General features: G+C 42.7%; 1 protein-coding gene across 5 annotated transcripts in view; it reads right to left on the reverse strand.

Annotated features, from left to right (window-relative positions):
- Positions 1-16,030, reverse strand: part of LOC139583969 (SLIT-ROBO Rho GTPase-activating protein 1-like) — a 194,079-nt gene that overhangs the window by 114,120 nt on the left and 63,929 nt on the right. For all 5 annotated transcript variants that reach the window (XM_071415451.1, XM_071415453.1, XM_071415450.1 and 2 more), the window contains exon 3: positions 336-498. In XM_071415451.1, coding sequence (XP_071271552.1) covers positions 336-498 — 163 coding nt within the window. The remainder of the gene's footprint in view (positions 1-335; positions 499-16,030) is intronic.

Genomic DNA, 16,030 nt, shown 5'->3' on the forward strand with positions numbered 1-16,030 from the left:
ACATAATAGTCCACTGATACACCCAACCATACATCAAATCTCTGAGAGCAGTCCAGTGTATCTAAGGCTGTAGATTGATAAATGTATCATTAGCAGCAGGGCCCAGTTTTGTTCTGACTATGTGAATGAGCCCAGGATTTATCCAACATAACGAGGTACCGGAGAACTCCATGATCAATTCAAGACAAGTGGTAAGGAACGACTCCTGTCCCTAATCAGTTGCACTTCATTACGTGAGATCACTGGGATCTCACCTCGTCTGACCTCTAACCTCTCTGTGACCGCATCTAGCCAGGTCAAAGGTCAAAGAGTACAAACTACATTACAGATCTCACCTTCTTGAGCAGGCGTGTGGAGTCCTCGCTGATCTGCATGAAGCGCATGATGACGTTGTTCAGGTAGATGTCACTGAGGGTGGCGTGGTCCTTGCTCTCCCTCCTCACCTGGTTCAGCAACAGGTACCAGCAGTTAACCGGGGACAGCAGGTTCTGGTCCTTCCTAAAAAGGATTTATAAGATAAATTTTGTCAATCAACTGGGTCAAATTATTACGTACCAAACAGAAGAATACCGACCAAAACAGCGAAGGACAACCTGATCTTGTCCAATAAGAAATGCTAATTTTAGTTTTCCATTGCAAAATAGTTTTGCTACAGTGTGCTCTAATGAACATGACCCTCTTTACAGAAAGATTTTCACTTGACTCATGTTCATTCATATAAAACAGAACAGTGACTGTGCACAACTTCATTATCATACACTGATCACTGCATAGACAAACGAGACAGAGACACCGACAAGTAGAGACAGGGAAATGTAGGGATGTGTTCAGGCACCCTAAGAAACAGAGGTGTGTGTGCGCGTGTGTCTGTGTGCCCTTTTGCCTGTCTCTCTGAAGGCGGTCTTTGTCATCTGATTTGATTATTAGGATCCCCATGAGCCAACGCCAATGTCGACAGCTAGTCTTACTGGGGTTCGAAACATAACGAAAAAGACATTACAGACAAAAGACTTTATAATTTACATACAGTACCAGTCAAAGGTTTGGACACCTACTCACTCAAGGGTTTTTCTTTAGTTTTTACTATTTTCTACATTGTAGAATAATAGTGAAGACATCAAAACTATGAAATAACACATATGGAATCATGTACCGTAATTTCCGGACTATAAGCCGCTACTTTTTCCCACGCTTTGAACCTCGCGGCTTATACAATGATGTGGCTAATTTATGGATTTCTTTCACAAGATTCATGCCGCCAAAAAACTGAGCACCGTCACATAATGTGACGTAAATCGAGCGCGCTCAAACTTCCCATCATTCTGATTACGGTAGTCATTTTGTCACCCTCATCATGGCAAAGACACGGAGAAATGCATATGATGCAGCTTTCAATTTGAAGGCGATCGATCTGGCTGTTGGAAAAGGAAATAGAGCTGCTGCACGGGAGCTTGGCCTTAATGAGTCTATGATAAGACGTTGGAAACAGCAGCGTGAGGAACGGACTCAGTGCAAAAAGACAACAAAAGCTTTCAGAGGGAAGAAAAGCAGATGGCCCGAACTGGAAATAAATTCATTAGGCCTTAATGAATTTCACATGACTGGGCAGAGGCGTTTTTATATTTTTGTTTAGTATGTTTAGCCATAAACGTAATTGTTTAAAACCTGGATGTTTTGTCATTTTATGAATCCTGTCTTACCTTGTTTCAAAGTAGCCTAGCCAAAAAATCTGACCATAGAAATGTTGACGGAATTATTTTGTAAACACTTCCTCATATGCTATTGAAACCAGCGTTTATCTCATGTTCTAACAACTTTCGTTCGTTGTCTGTTAGCCAAAAGCACAATACTCATATTAGCAACCCATGCTAGTTGTTACATCAATAGTCATATTAGCAACCCATGCTAGTTGTTGCATCAGTAGTCATATTAGCAACCCGTGCTAGTTGTTGCATCAGTAGTCATATTAGCAACCCGTGCTAGTTGTTGCGTCAGTAGTAAAATTAGCAACCCGTGCTGGTTGGTGCGCCAATAGTCATATTAGCAACCCGTGCTAGTTGTTGCGTCAGTAGTAATATTAGCAACCCGTGCTAGTTGGTGCGCCAATAGTCATATTAGCAACCCGTGCTAGATGTTACATCAATAGTCATATTAGCAACCCGTGGTAGTTGTTGCATCAGTAGTCATATTAGCAACCCGTGCTAGTTGTTACATCAATAGTCATATTAGCAACCCGTGGTAGTTGTTACATCAATAGTCATATTAGCAACCCGTGCTAGTTGTTACATCAATAGTCATATTAGCAGGCCTCCCGGGTGGCGCAGTGGTCTAGAGCACTGCATCGCAGTGCTATGCTGCGCCACCAGAGTCTGGGTTCGCGCCCAGGCTCTGTCGCAGCCGGCCGCGACCGGGAGGTCCGTGGGGCGACGCACAATTGGCTTAGCGTCGTCCGGGTTAGGGAGGGTTTGGCCGGTAGGGATATCCTTGTCTCATCGCGCTCCAGCGACTCCTGTGGCGGGCCGGGCGCAGTGCGCGCTAACCGAGGGGGCGGGTGCACGGTGTTTCCTCCGACACATTGGTGCGGCTGGCTTCCGGGTTGGAGGCGCGCTGTGTTAAGAAGCAGTGCGGCTAGGTTGGGTTGTGCTTCGGAGGACGCATGACTTTCGACCTTCGTCTCTCCCGAGCCCGTACGGGAGTTGTAGCGATGAGACAAGATAGTAATTACTAGCGATTGGATACCACGAAAAATTGGGGAGAAAAGGGGATAAAATTTATTAAAAAAAAAAAAAAAAAAAAAAAAAAAAATAGTCATATTAGCAACCCGTGGTAGTTGTTGCGTCAGTAGTCATATTAGCAACCCGTGCTAGTTGTTGCGTCAGTAGTCATATTAGCAACCCGTGCTAGTTGTTACATCAATGGTCATATTAGCAACCCGTGCTAGTTGTTGCGTCAGTAGTCATATTAGCAACCCGTGCTAGTTGTTGCATCAGTAGTCATATTAGCAACCCGTGCTAGTTGTTGCATCAGTAGTCATATTAGTCGATGATAAGACGTTGTAAACAGCAGCGTGAGGAACTGACTCAGTGCAAAAGGACAACAAAAGCTTTCAGAGGGAAGAAAAGCAGATGGCCCGAACTAGAAAATGAGCTTGAAGACTGGGTCAACACACAGAGAGCAGAAGGCCGAGGTGTTTCCAACTGTGCAGATCCGACTGAAAGCCAAAACAATCGCCACCGCAATGAAGTTTGAGGATTTTAGAGGTGGACCATCGTGGTGTCTAAGATTGAGTCTGTCAGCAGCTCCCTCCCGACTACGAGGAAAAAGTTTCAATAGTAGCTTAATAGTCCGGAAATTACGGTAGTAACCAAAAAAAGTGTTAAACAAATCAAAATATTTGAGATTATTCCAAGTAGCCACCCTTTGCCTTGATGACAGCTTGGCACACTCTTGGCATTCTCTCAGCCAGCTTAATGCAATTCCAACAGTCTTGAAGGAGTTACCACATATGCTGAGCACTTGTTGGTTGCTTTTCCTTCACTCTGCGGTCCAACTCATCCCAAACCATCTCAATTGGGTTGAGGTCAGGTGATTGTGGAGGCCAAGTCATCTGATGTAGCACTCCATCACTCTCATTCTTGGTCAAATAGCCCTTACATAGGCTGGCGGTGTGTTGGGTCATTGTCCTGTTGAAAAACAAACCATAGTCCCACTAATCGGAAACCAGATGGGATGGCGTATTGCTGCAGAATGCTGTGGTAGCCATATTGGTTAAGTGTGCCTTGAATTCTAAATAAATCACAGACAGTGTCACCAGTAAAGCACCCCGACACCATCACACCTCCTCCTCCTCCATGCTTCATGGTGGGAACCACACATGCGGAGATCATCCATTCATCTACTCTGCGTCTCACAAAGACACGGCGGTTGGAACCACAAATCTCAAATTTGGATTCATCAGACCAAAGAACAGATTTCCACCGGTCTAATGTCCATTGCTCGTGTTTCTTGGCTGAAGCAAGTCTCTCTTTCTTATTGATGTCTTTTAGTAGTGGTTTCTTTGTAGCAAATCGACCATGAAGGCCTCATTCACACAGTCTCCTCTGAACAGTTGATGTTGAGATGTGTCTGTTACTTGAACTCTGTGAAGCATTTATTTAGGCTGCAATTTCTCAGGCTGGTAACTCTAATGAAGTTATCCTCTGCAGCAGAGTTTACTCTGGGTCTTCCTGTCCTGTGGCGGTTCTCATGAGAGCCAGTTTTTGTGACTGCACTTTTAGAAATTTTCCGGATTGACTGACCTGCATATCTTAAAGTAATGATGGACTGTTGTTTCTCTTTGCTTATTTGAGCTGTTCTTGCCATAATATGGACTTGGTCTTTTACCAAATAGGCCATCTTGTGTATACCACCCCTACCTTGTCAACACAACTGAGTGGCTCAAACGCATTAAGGAGGAACGAAATTACACAAATTAACTTTTAACAAGGGTCACCTGTTTAATTGAAATGCATTCCAGGTGACTACCTCATGAAGCTGGTTGAGATAATGCCAAGAGTGTGCAAAGCTGCCATAAAGGGAAAGGGTGGCTACTGAAGAATCTCAAATATAAAATATATTTTGATTTGTTTTACACACTTTTTGGTTACTACATGATTCTATATGTATTATTTCATAGTTTTGACATCTTCACTATTATTCTACAATGTAGAAAATAGTAAAAATAAAGAAAAACCCTGGAATGAGTAGGTGTCTAAACTTTTGACTGGTACTGTACATTTAAAAACATGTAATGTGTGTGCGCATCTATCAGTTATACATACATGTCAGTACATATACACAACAAGTAGGTCACATGGGGGAGAGGCGTTGTGCCGTGAGGTGTTGCTTTATTTGTTTTTTTAAACCAGGTTTGCTGTTCACTTGTGCTATAGATGGAAGGGTGTTCCATGCACTCACGGCTCTGTATAATACTGTACGTTTTTATACATTTTTCTGGACCTGGGGACTGTCAAAAGACCCCTGGTGGCATGTCTGGTGGGGTAAGTGTGTGTGTGTAAGTGCTGTGTGTAAGTTGACTATGAAAACTATTTGTAATTTCCAACAATGTTTCTTATAAAAAGTGACGCAGTCAGTCTTTCCTCAACTCATAGCCAAGAGAGACTGGCATGCATAGTATTACTATTAGCCCTCTGATTACAATAAAGAGCAAGACGTGTGGCTCTGTTCTGGGCCAGCTGCAGCTTATTAAGGGTACATACATGGACGCACTTGCTTTTTTTAACCTCTCTGGGATATGTGGGACAGTAGCGTCCCACCTGGCCAACATCCATTGAAAATGCAGAGCGCCAAATTCAAATAAATTACTATAAAAAATTTACTTTCATGAAATCACACATTCAATATACCAAATTAAAGCTACACTTGTTGTGAATCCAGCCAACATGTCAGATTTCAAAAATGCTTTACGGCGAAAGCAAACAATGCTATTATCTGAGGATAGCACCCCAGCTAACAATCACAGACCATCATATTTCAACCCTCCCGGCGCGACACAAAACGCAGAAATAAAGATATAATTCATGCCTTACCTTTGACGAGCTTCTTCTGTTGGCACTCCAATATGTCCCATAAACATCACAAATGGTCCTTTTGTTCGATTAATTCCGTCGATATATATCCAAAATGTCAATTTATTTGGCGCGTTTGATCCAGAAAAACACCGGTTCCAACTTGCACAACGTGACTAGAAAATATCTCAAAAGTTACCTGTAAGCTTTGTCCAAACATTTCAAACTACTTTTGTAATACAAATTTAGGTATTTTTTAACGTAAATAATCTATAAAATTGAAGACGGGATGATCTGTGTTCAATACCGGAGGAAAACAATGTGTAGCATGCTTTCTGGTCACGCGCCTCTAACAAACAGTACACTTCACTGGAGCCTCATTCTGAACATGGCTACTTCTTCTTTTCTCAAAGGAAAAACCTCAACCAATTTCTAAAGACTGTTGACATCCACTGGAAGCGATAGGAACTGCAGGAAGATCCCTTAGAAATCTGGATTCCCAATGAAATCTCATTGAAGGGATAGTGACCTCAAATAAAAAAATCTGAATGGTTTGTCCTCAGGGTTTTGCCTTCCAAATAAGTTATCTTATAGTCACAGACATGATTCAAACAGTTTTAGAAACTTCAGAGTGTTTTTTATCCAATACTAATAATAATATGCATATATTAGCATCTGGGACTGAGTAGGAGGCAGTTTACTCTGGGCACGCTTTTCATCCAAACGTGAAAATGCTACCCCCTATCCTAGAAAAGTTAACTTCTTGACGCTAGGAGGCAGAATTTTTATGTTTGTAAAAATAATGTTCACAATGTAAACGGCCTATTTCTCAGGCCCAGATGCTAGAATATGCATATAATTGACAGATTAGGATAGAAAACACTCTAAAGTTTCCAAAATGTTCAAAATATTGTCTGTGGGTATAACATAACTGATTTTGCAGGCAAAAACCTGAGGAAATCCAACCCGGAAGTGCCTCTTATTTTGAAAAATCCCTGTTCCATTGCCTGCCTATCCTCCATTTAAAGGGATATCAACCAGATTCCTTTTCCAATGGCTTCCACAGGTTGTGAACAGGCTTTAGACATAGTTTCAAGCTTTTATTCTGAAAAATAAGCGAGATTTATCAAATCGCGTCAGTGGATAGCCAGGTGTCCTTTGCTTAGTTCTTGCGTGCGAATGTGGTAGCTCAACATTTTCTTTCTCTATTGTATTGAATAGTTTACCGTCCGGTTGAAATAGTATTGATTATTTATGTTAAAAACAACCTGAGGATTGATTATAAAAACGTTTGACATGTTTCTATGAACTTTTCGGATACTATTTGGAATTTTCGTCTGCCCTTCATGACCTGCCTGCGCCTGTGGATTTCTGAACATAACTCGCCAAACAAATGGAGGTGTTTTGATATAAAAATAATCTTTATCGAACAAAAGGAACATTTATTGTGTAACTGGGAGTCTCGTGAGTGCAAACATCCGAAGATCATCAAAGGTAAGCGATTAATTTGATTGCTTTTCTGACTTTCGTGACCAATCTACATTGCTGCTAGGTGTTTGTAATGTTTTGTCTAGTGATCGATAAACTCACACAAATGCTTGGATTGCTTTCGCTGTAAAGCATATTTTCAAAATCTGACACGACAGGTGGATTAACAACAAGCTAAGCTGTGTTTTGCTATATTGCACTTGTGATTTCATGAAATTAAATATTTTTAGTAATTTTTTATTTTATTTGGCGCTCTGCAATTCAGCAGTTGTTGATGAAAATGATCCCGCTAAAGGAATCCGTGTGCCAAGAGGTTAATCACATCAAACTCCGCCCAGGTCTCATGTGGAGATTCTGTAATTCCGTTCACAACCATGTTGTTCCGCCTTGATTGTACCGAGATCCGATTTCTCAGTCATTGTTATCATGGATTCACATTCAGAACTGATGTCCTCTCTCAATGACTTACAGATTTCTGTCATCTTGCTGTTCTCCTGTTTAAACTCATCGAGCTGACCCTAGGAGAACTTCAAACTGTTCCTCAGGTCCTGGATCTCTCTGGTCAAGTCGTCCATTCTTTTATTAGTTGACTCCACCAGTATTTGGACACAACACTTGAAGCAATTTTTTCTTGTTGTAACAGCTGCTTGTAGAAATGTTTTTGTTCATCTAAAAGATCCTTCACCTGTGATATAGATCCTTCACCACTCTCCTCAACGGTACTCCCACTGGCTTTGGTCTTTGTTGCGCTGTTACACCTTGCACTTCCAGACAGGGCAGGTCGCAGGGATTGTGGATTACAGGAAAATGGGGGCCAAACATACCCCCATTCACATCGATGGGGCTGTCGTGGAGTGGGTCAAGAGCTTCAAGTTCCTTGGCATCCACATTACCAACAAACTACCATACTCCAAACACACCAAGACAGTCGTGAAGAGGGCACGACAAAACCTATTCTCCCTCAGGAGACTAAAAAGATTTAGCATGAGTCCTCAAATCCTCAAAAAGTTCTACAGCTGCACCATCGAGAGCATTCGGATTGGTTGCATCACTGCTTGGTATAGCAACTGCTCATCATCTGACTGCAAGGCGCTACAGAGGGTAGTGTGTACGGCCCAGTTCATCCCTGAGTTCAAGCTTCTTGCCATCCAGGACCTATATACTAGGCGGTGTCAGAGGAAGGCCCTAGAAATTGTCAAAGAATCCAGCCACCCTGATCATAAACTGTTCTCTCTTCTACCGCATGGGAAGCAGTACCACAGCACCAAGTCTAGGTCCAAAAGGCTCCTTCACAGCTTCTACCCCCCAAACCATTAGACTGCTAAACATCAAATGGCTACCTGGACTATTTGCATTGACCACCTTTTTTTACGCTGCCACTACTCGCTGTTTATTATCTATGCATAGTCACTTCACCCCTACCTACATATACATATTACCTCGACTAACCTGTACCCCCCCACCTTGCCTCGTTACTCCATGTATATATTCTTGTTATTGTTATTTTATTGTGTTACTTTTACTATCACTTTTTTTGGGGGGGGGTATTCGCTTACTTTTTTTTACTGCCATTGTTGGTTAAGGGCTTGTAAGTAAGCATTTCACTGTAAGGTCTACATCTGTTGTATTAGGCACATGTGACAAATCACATTTTATTTGAAACAACAACAAACAGCAGGGATCTAGACAGCCACAAGCCCGGGACAATCAGCGGTCCCAGCCACAATGGCTAACTGTCGAGTGCTGCGTTCAAGCCCTCAAGAAAACACCGCTGGCTTGATTAGGCAGCTAGCTAGCACCTAGGCTAGCGGTCCCAGCAACTGATGCCAACCGCGTCACAGGATCAAAACTCAAAAGGTAGCTATCTAGTAACCAAACTTTTTCTATAGACTTTCACAACAAACTTTCCAAAATAACTAACCAAGCTCTCCCTTGTTCCACGTTCAACAGGAAGTGACGTGAAAAGCAAATGTGAGCTTGGAGATCAAGGTCTCGGTAACCTGACAGCTCTGTCCTGTCTGCTCAACACTCACCTAGCGAGATGTTGCAAGACTTCTTAATGTGGATCAGGCCCAAGCCTGGCCAAGGCTTTCGACTTTGTCAATCACCTTATTCTTATCGGCAGACTCAATAGCCTTGGTTTCTCAAATGACTGCCTCGCCTGGTTCACCAACTACTTCGCAGACAAACTTCAGTGTGTCAAATCGGAGGGCCTGTTGTCTAGACCTCTGGAAGTCTCTATGGGGGTACCACAATTCTCGGGCCGACTCTTTTCTCTGTATATATCAACGATGTCGCTCTTGCTGCGGGTGATTCCCTGAGCCACCTCTACGCAGACGACACCATTCTGTATACATCTGGCCCTTCTTTGGACACTGTGTTAACTAACCTCCAAACGAGCTTCAATGCCATATAACACTCCTTCTGTGGCCTCCAACTGCTCTTAAATGCTAGTAAAACCAAATGCGTGCTTTTCAACCGTTCGCTGCCCGCATCCGCCCGCCCGTCCACCATCACAACTCTGGACGGTTCTGACCTAGAATATGTGGACAACTACAAATACCTAGGTGTCTGGCTAGACTGTAAACTCTCCTTCCAGACTCATATTAAACATCTCTAATCCAAAATCAAACCTAGAATCAACTTTCTATTTCGCAACAAAGCCTCCTTCACTCACGCAGCCAAAGTTACCCTAGTAAAACTGACTATCCTACCGATCCTCGACTTCGGCGATGTCATCTACAAAATAGCCTCCAATACTCTACTCAGCAAACTGGATGCAGTCTATCACAGTGCCATCCGTTTTGTCACCAAAGCCCCATATACCACCCACCACTGCGACCTGTATGCTCTAGTCGGCTGGCCCTTGCTACATATTCGGCGCAAGACCCACTAGCTCCAGGTCATCTATAAGTCTATGCTAGGTAAAGCTCCGCCTTATCTCAGCTCACTGGTCACGATAACAACACCCTCCCGTAGCACGCGCTCCAGCAGGTATATCTCACTGATCATCCCCAAAGCCAACACCTCCTTTGGCCGCCTTTCCTTCCAGTTCTCTGCTGCCAGTAACTGGAACGAATTGCAAAAATCGCTGAAGTTGGAGACTTATGTTTCCCTCACTAACTTTAAACATCAGCTATCTGAGCAGCTAACCGATCGCTGCAGCTGTACATAGTCCATCTGTAAATAGCCCACCCAATCTACCTACCTCATTCCCATATTGTTTTAATTTACTTTTCTGCTCTTTTGCACACCACTATCACTACTTGCACATCATCATCTGCTCATCTATCACTCCAGTGTTAATCTGCTAAATTGTAATTACTTCGCTACTATGGCCTGTTTATTGCCTTACCTCCTCACACCATTTGCACACACTGTATATAGACTTTATTTTTTTCTATTGTGTTATTGACTGTACGCTTGTTTATTCCATGTGTAACTCTGTGTTGTTGTTTGTGTCACACTGCTTTGCTTTATCTTGGCCCGGTCGCAGTTGTAAATGAGAACTTGTTCTCAACTAGCTTACCTGGTTAAATAAAGGTGAAATAAAATAAAATCACAAAAAAATATTAGCTAGTAAGTATTAGCTTCCATAGCCCTCCCCAGGTGATGAGTGCCCTATATAATAGCATGCACTATATATCAGCACCGAGTGCACACTGCACCTGTGGGAGAGTTGGATTGGAGAGTGTGTCAACAACATTTCTGGGGCATAGCTGAAGCAATGTTTTAAGCTGATCTGACTTCTCGCAACAGGGGAGAGAGCCCGCCACAAGCTTACGTAAACTTAGGAAACTAAAGACTTCCTTGTTAGATAATTTGTTAGAGAAGTTACTTTACATGTAGTAAAGTTTTAGAATAGAGCATTACAAGAGACAATACAGAAAGAGGAAAAGAAAATAGGCTAAGAGGGAGAAAGAGAGAAAGCGACAGACAGAGTGAGACATGGCTGTGCTTAAGCAGCGGCCTTCAGCAGGCTGAATTCCTCAATTTAATCTAAAACATTGCTCCTGCTGTGGAGCAGAGCAGTTCGCCGAGGAGAGGAAGGAGGACAGAAGAAAGGCCAGGTCCTGAGGCCTTAGGGCCAGCTGGCAGGAACCATATGGAAACTCTCCTCTGGAACTCTGGAAGAGCTCCACCCCGAAGGTCAGTCAGCAAAGACAGGCAGTACACCCGCACTTGTCAACGCAACAGGTGAAACTCTGTACCCTCGCCCTGACACATGGCCAATGCTGCATCCCTGAACTACATAACTCTTTGATGATAGCTGCTGGAAGCGGACAAAACATCCCGGACCACAGAGCTGTAACATTCCATCTCTCTCTCAGAACTCTCTGGGAAGTTTGGAAAACAGGAACTATAGGGCATGTGACAAAAGACAGGACAGGAAATGAAAAACATCCTGGTGACTGCCAAACGCAAGGCCATTTTTCATAAAAGGAATAATCAAATTTAGCTAAAAGCATAAGTGACGCATGGGGGAAACATGTACAGAACATGGCATTGGCAGGGAAGTTACCAGGAAGAAACAAACAGTTATGGCAATAGAATACTTATGGCAGAGTTGCTGGACAGCATCACACCCACACTCTCAAGACTGCAGTTACCGTAAATCTTTCCTGACTTATGCTTCAGTGGCGTGGCGCTCTTTCATTTATTCTCTGTTCCTGCCTGTGTGTGCGCAAGTGTGTGTTTTTTTAGCCTAGTATGTATGAGAGAGCGAGGGCTACCAGAAAGTGAGTGTTTGTGTGAAGTGTATGTGTGTGCATGCACATGTGGGTCTACTATGTGTGCGTGTACACTTGAGTATGTGATTGGCCGGTCTCTACAGTAATGAGCTTGGTCATGGGACATCAGCTGTGACCGTGGGTTAGATAACTGGGCCTTTTAATATCCCCATCCGCTAGTGGAGGGGCTCTTATTGAGAGAGGGGTGCACTACAGTGTGTGTCCGTACGGCCGTCTACTTTTGACCAGAGTCATATGGGCCACTAGTCAACAGTAGTGCACTATATAGGGATTGGGAATAGGGTGCAATTTGGGATGTAGGCTAAAAGAGACAGCTGATGAGTCACCACACAGCCTTCTTTCATCACACGCTTTGTTCGCATAATGGCTGTAATGAACAACGGACAGGAACTTACAATTACAGTCCACCGAAAAGTCCGAATGAATGGAGGAAAGGCTTTGGGACCGAAAAGGGTCCTTATTCCAAATGTGTAACTAGTGTAGATGGAAACACTACGGGAGCCATTGAATGAACAGTAGCTGTTGTAATAAATCAATGGCCTAATAGTGGGGTTGTGTGCAGGCTATTGAGACATACTGCTGGACCAAGTGACAGGCCATTGAGTTAGGCGTGTGTGTGCAAGCGTTTTAGAGCTGTCCCTGACAACAACAAAAAATAACTTGGGTCGACCGAGTCTTGTCCTGTTCTTTCGACCAATCGATTGGTCAAAATGTTTCCATACAAAATGTTTCCATATATAGACAGATAAACCGTATTTGTTTGAATAACGTCAACTACATATGCACTGAGCTTGTCTGATGCTTTAAGCACACTTTGATTAGATAACAAAGACACACAAATGACTCAAGATGGTCACACTGTGTGACTGGCGAAAGTGGTCTCGCTCTCCTCCCTACTGCAGTGAAAAGGCACCACAGCACAACAAGTGTTTTTTTGGGCTGTCCATGAGGAAGCTGCAACATCATTACAGCCATTTAGTTTCTTGTTCGCTTCTGACTGAAAAGTTCTGTTACCGAAATCCCTAATTTGTTTTTGGAAAAATATTCCCTATTCCCTCAACCCTTGCTCTCTTTACGTGAAACATCTCATGCATGTGACAAATAGGGCCTGACCTATAGCCTATCATAATCACATCAATAAATTGGTTATAACAAACTATGAACACCATGACAGCGAAATGGATGCGGAGGACATGAAAAAGAAACTCGAAATGGGTGAATGTTTACTGGTTGCTCAGGAGGGAAAGGAGAAGAAGTCAGATCTGTGGAAGACATTTTACTTAGTTGTGGAAACTACTGGAGATCCAGAAAAAAATAGGGTATAGGAACAAGCATTGAGTGAGTATTGTGTGTGCCAAACAGTTGCTGTTAGATGTATTATATATGGGGATCTTTTGGAACAGTGTAAACAACACGAAATAACTGTACCAGAGAGTCTTTTCTAACAAAACAAAGATATATAAATCCTTTATTACAGCATACTAAAAACAGTTGCAAGCATTCTTGAATTGCGGTTTATTTATTGTTTAGGCTAATTATTCAAAGCTCCCTTTGTTATTTAATTGAAAACAAAAATGCTTGATTGCATTTCAAAGCATTAACGTCCTGTATGCGGTGTGATTGATTGACTGATACAGTAGCCTATTGAAATATAGGCCTAAGTAAGTTACGGTATTAAGACTAAACAGGATGCGCTCTCAGGCCTACAGCTCGATGGTGGTTATACAAGGCTACTATACAAAGCCTACTAATGAAAACGACATTACTTATTACTCTATTGATTATCATAATAATACAATTCAAAACAGCTGAATCTGTGAAATTGCTTTACCCGACATTTTGACCTTGCATGAGGCTTGGTGCTCACGGAATCAGTAGGCTATTAAACAAACACTCAAACAGGCAACAGAAGCAAGATCTATCTTATTTCTGTCGATATACAGTGCGTTCAGAAAATATTCAGACCACATTTTGTAACGGTACAGCCTTATTCTAAAATGTATTAAATCGTCCCCCCACCCCCCCCCCCTCAAATCTACACACAATACCCCATTATGAAAAAGCAAAACAGGTTTTTAGAATTTTTTGATAATTTATAAACAAATGTAAACTGAAATATCACATTTACATAAGTATTGAGACCCTTTGCTCAGTACTTTGTTGAAGCACCTTTAGCAGTGATTACAGCATCGATTCTTCTTGGGTATGAAACTACAAGCTTGGCACACCTGTATTTGGGGAGTTTCTCCCATTCTTCTCTGCAGATCCTCTCAAGCTCTGTCAGGTAGGATGGGGAGCGTTGCTGCACAGCTATTTTCAGGTCTATCCAGAGATGTTCCATCGGGTTCAAGTCCGGGCTCTGGCTGGGCCACTCCAGCACATTCAGAGACTTGTCCCGAAACCACTCCTGCGTTGTCATGGCTGTGTGCTTAGGGTAGTTGTCCTGTTGGAAGGTGAACCTTCACCCCAGTCTGAGGTCCTGAGCACTCTGGAGCAGGTTTTCATCAAGGGTCTCTCTGTACTTTGCTCCGTTCAGCTTTGCCTTGATCCTGATTAGTCTACCAGTTCCTGCTGCTGAAAAACATCCTCACAGCATGATGCTGCCACCACCATGCTTCACCGTAGGGATGGTGCAGGGTTTCCTCCAGACGTGACACTTGGCAAAGAGTTCAATCTTGGTTTCATCAGACCAGAGAATCTTGTTTCTCATGGACTGAGAGTCAATAGGTGCCTTTTGGCAAACTCCAAGCGGGCTGTCATGTGCCTTTTACTGAGGAGTGGCTTCCGTCTGGCCACTCAACCATAAAGGCTTGATTGGTGGAGTGCTGCAGAGATGTTTGTCCTTCTGGAAGGTTCTCCCATCTCCACAGAGGAACTCTGGAGCTCTGTCAGAGTGACCATTGGGTTCTTGGTCACCTCCCTGACCAAGGCCTTTGTCCCACAATTTCTCAGTTTGGCTGGGTGGCCAGCTCTAGGAAGAGTCTTGTTGGTTCCAAACTTCTTCCAGTTAAGAGTGATGTAGGCCACTGTGTTCTTGGGGACCTTCAATGCTGCAGCTGTTTATGTGTTTTTGTTCCCTTCCCCAGATCTGTGCCTTGACACAATCCTGTTTCTGAGCTCTAAGGACAATTCCTTCGACATCAGGGCTTGGTTTTTGCTCTGGCATGCACTGTATAGCCAGGTGTGTGCCTTTCCAAATCATTTTGGATCCAATCAATTTAATGTACCACAGGTGGACTTCAATCAAGTTGTAGAAACATCAAGGATGACCAATGGAAACAGGATGCACCTGAGCTAAATTACAATTTCTTGAATACTTATGTAAATAAGGTATGTTTTTTATTTTTAATGCATTAGCTAAAATAAAAAATAAAAACTGTTTTCGCTTTGGCATTATGGGGTATTGTGTGTAGATTGATGAGGGAAAATGAATTTAATACATTTCTGAATAACGTAACAAAATGTCAAGTGGTCTGAATACTTTCCCAACACACACACAACATTACCAAAAGTATGTGGACATCTGCTTGTCGAACATCTCATTACAAAATCATGGACATTAATAAAACACACACACACACAAGTTTGGGGTCACTTAGAAATGTTTTTGAAAGATAAGCACACCTTTTGGCCATTAAAATAACATAAAATTGATCAAAAATACAGTGTTGACATTGTTATTGTTGTAAATGACTATTGTAGCTGGAAACAGCTGATTTTGTATGGAATATCTACAGAGGCCAATTATCAGCAACCATCACTCCTGTGTTCCAGTGGCACGTTGTGTTAGCTAATCCAAGTTTCTAATTTAAAAGGCTAATTGATCATTAGAAAACCCTTTTGCAATTATGTTAGCAGCTCAAATAAATAAATGACTGGCCATCATTACTTTAAGACATGACGGTCAGTCAATCCGGCGGAAAACTTAAAGAACTTTGAAAGTTTCTTCAAAAGCTTCAATGCCATACAACTCTCCTTCCGTGGCCTCCAACTGCTCTTAAATGCAAGTAAAACTAAATGCATGCTCGTCAACCGATCACTGCTCACACCTGCTCGCCCGTCCAGCATCACTACTCTGGACGGTTCTGACTTAGAATATGTGGACAACACAATACCTAGCTGTCTGGTTATACTGTAAACTCACATGAGGCATCTCCAATCAAAAATTAAATCTAGAATCGGCTTCCTATTTCGCAACAAAGCATCCTTCACTCATGCTGCCAA

This window comes from Salvelinus alpinus, chromosome 9, assembly GCF_045679555.1.
Source record: "Salvelinus alpinus chromosome 9, SLU_Salpinus.1, whole genome shotgun sequence".
Classification (NCBI taxonomy): domain Eukaryota; kingdom Metazoa; phylum Chordata; class Actinopteri; order Salmoniformes; family Salmonidae; genus Salvelinus; species Salvelinus alpinus.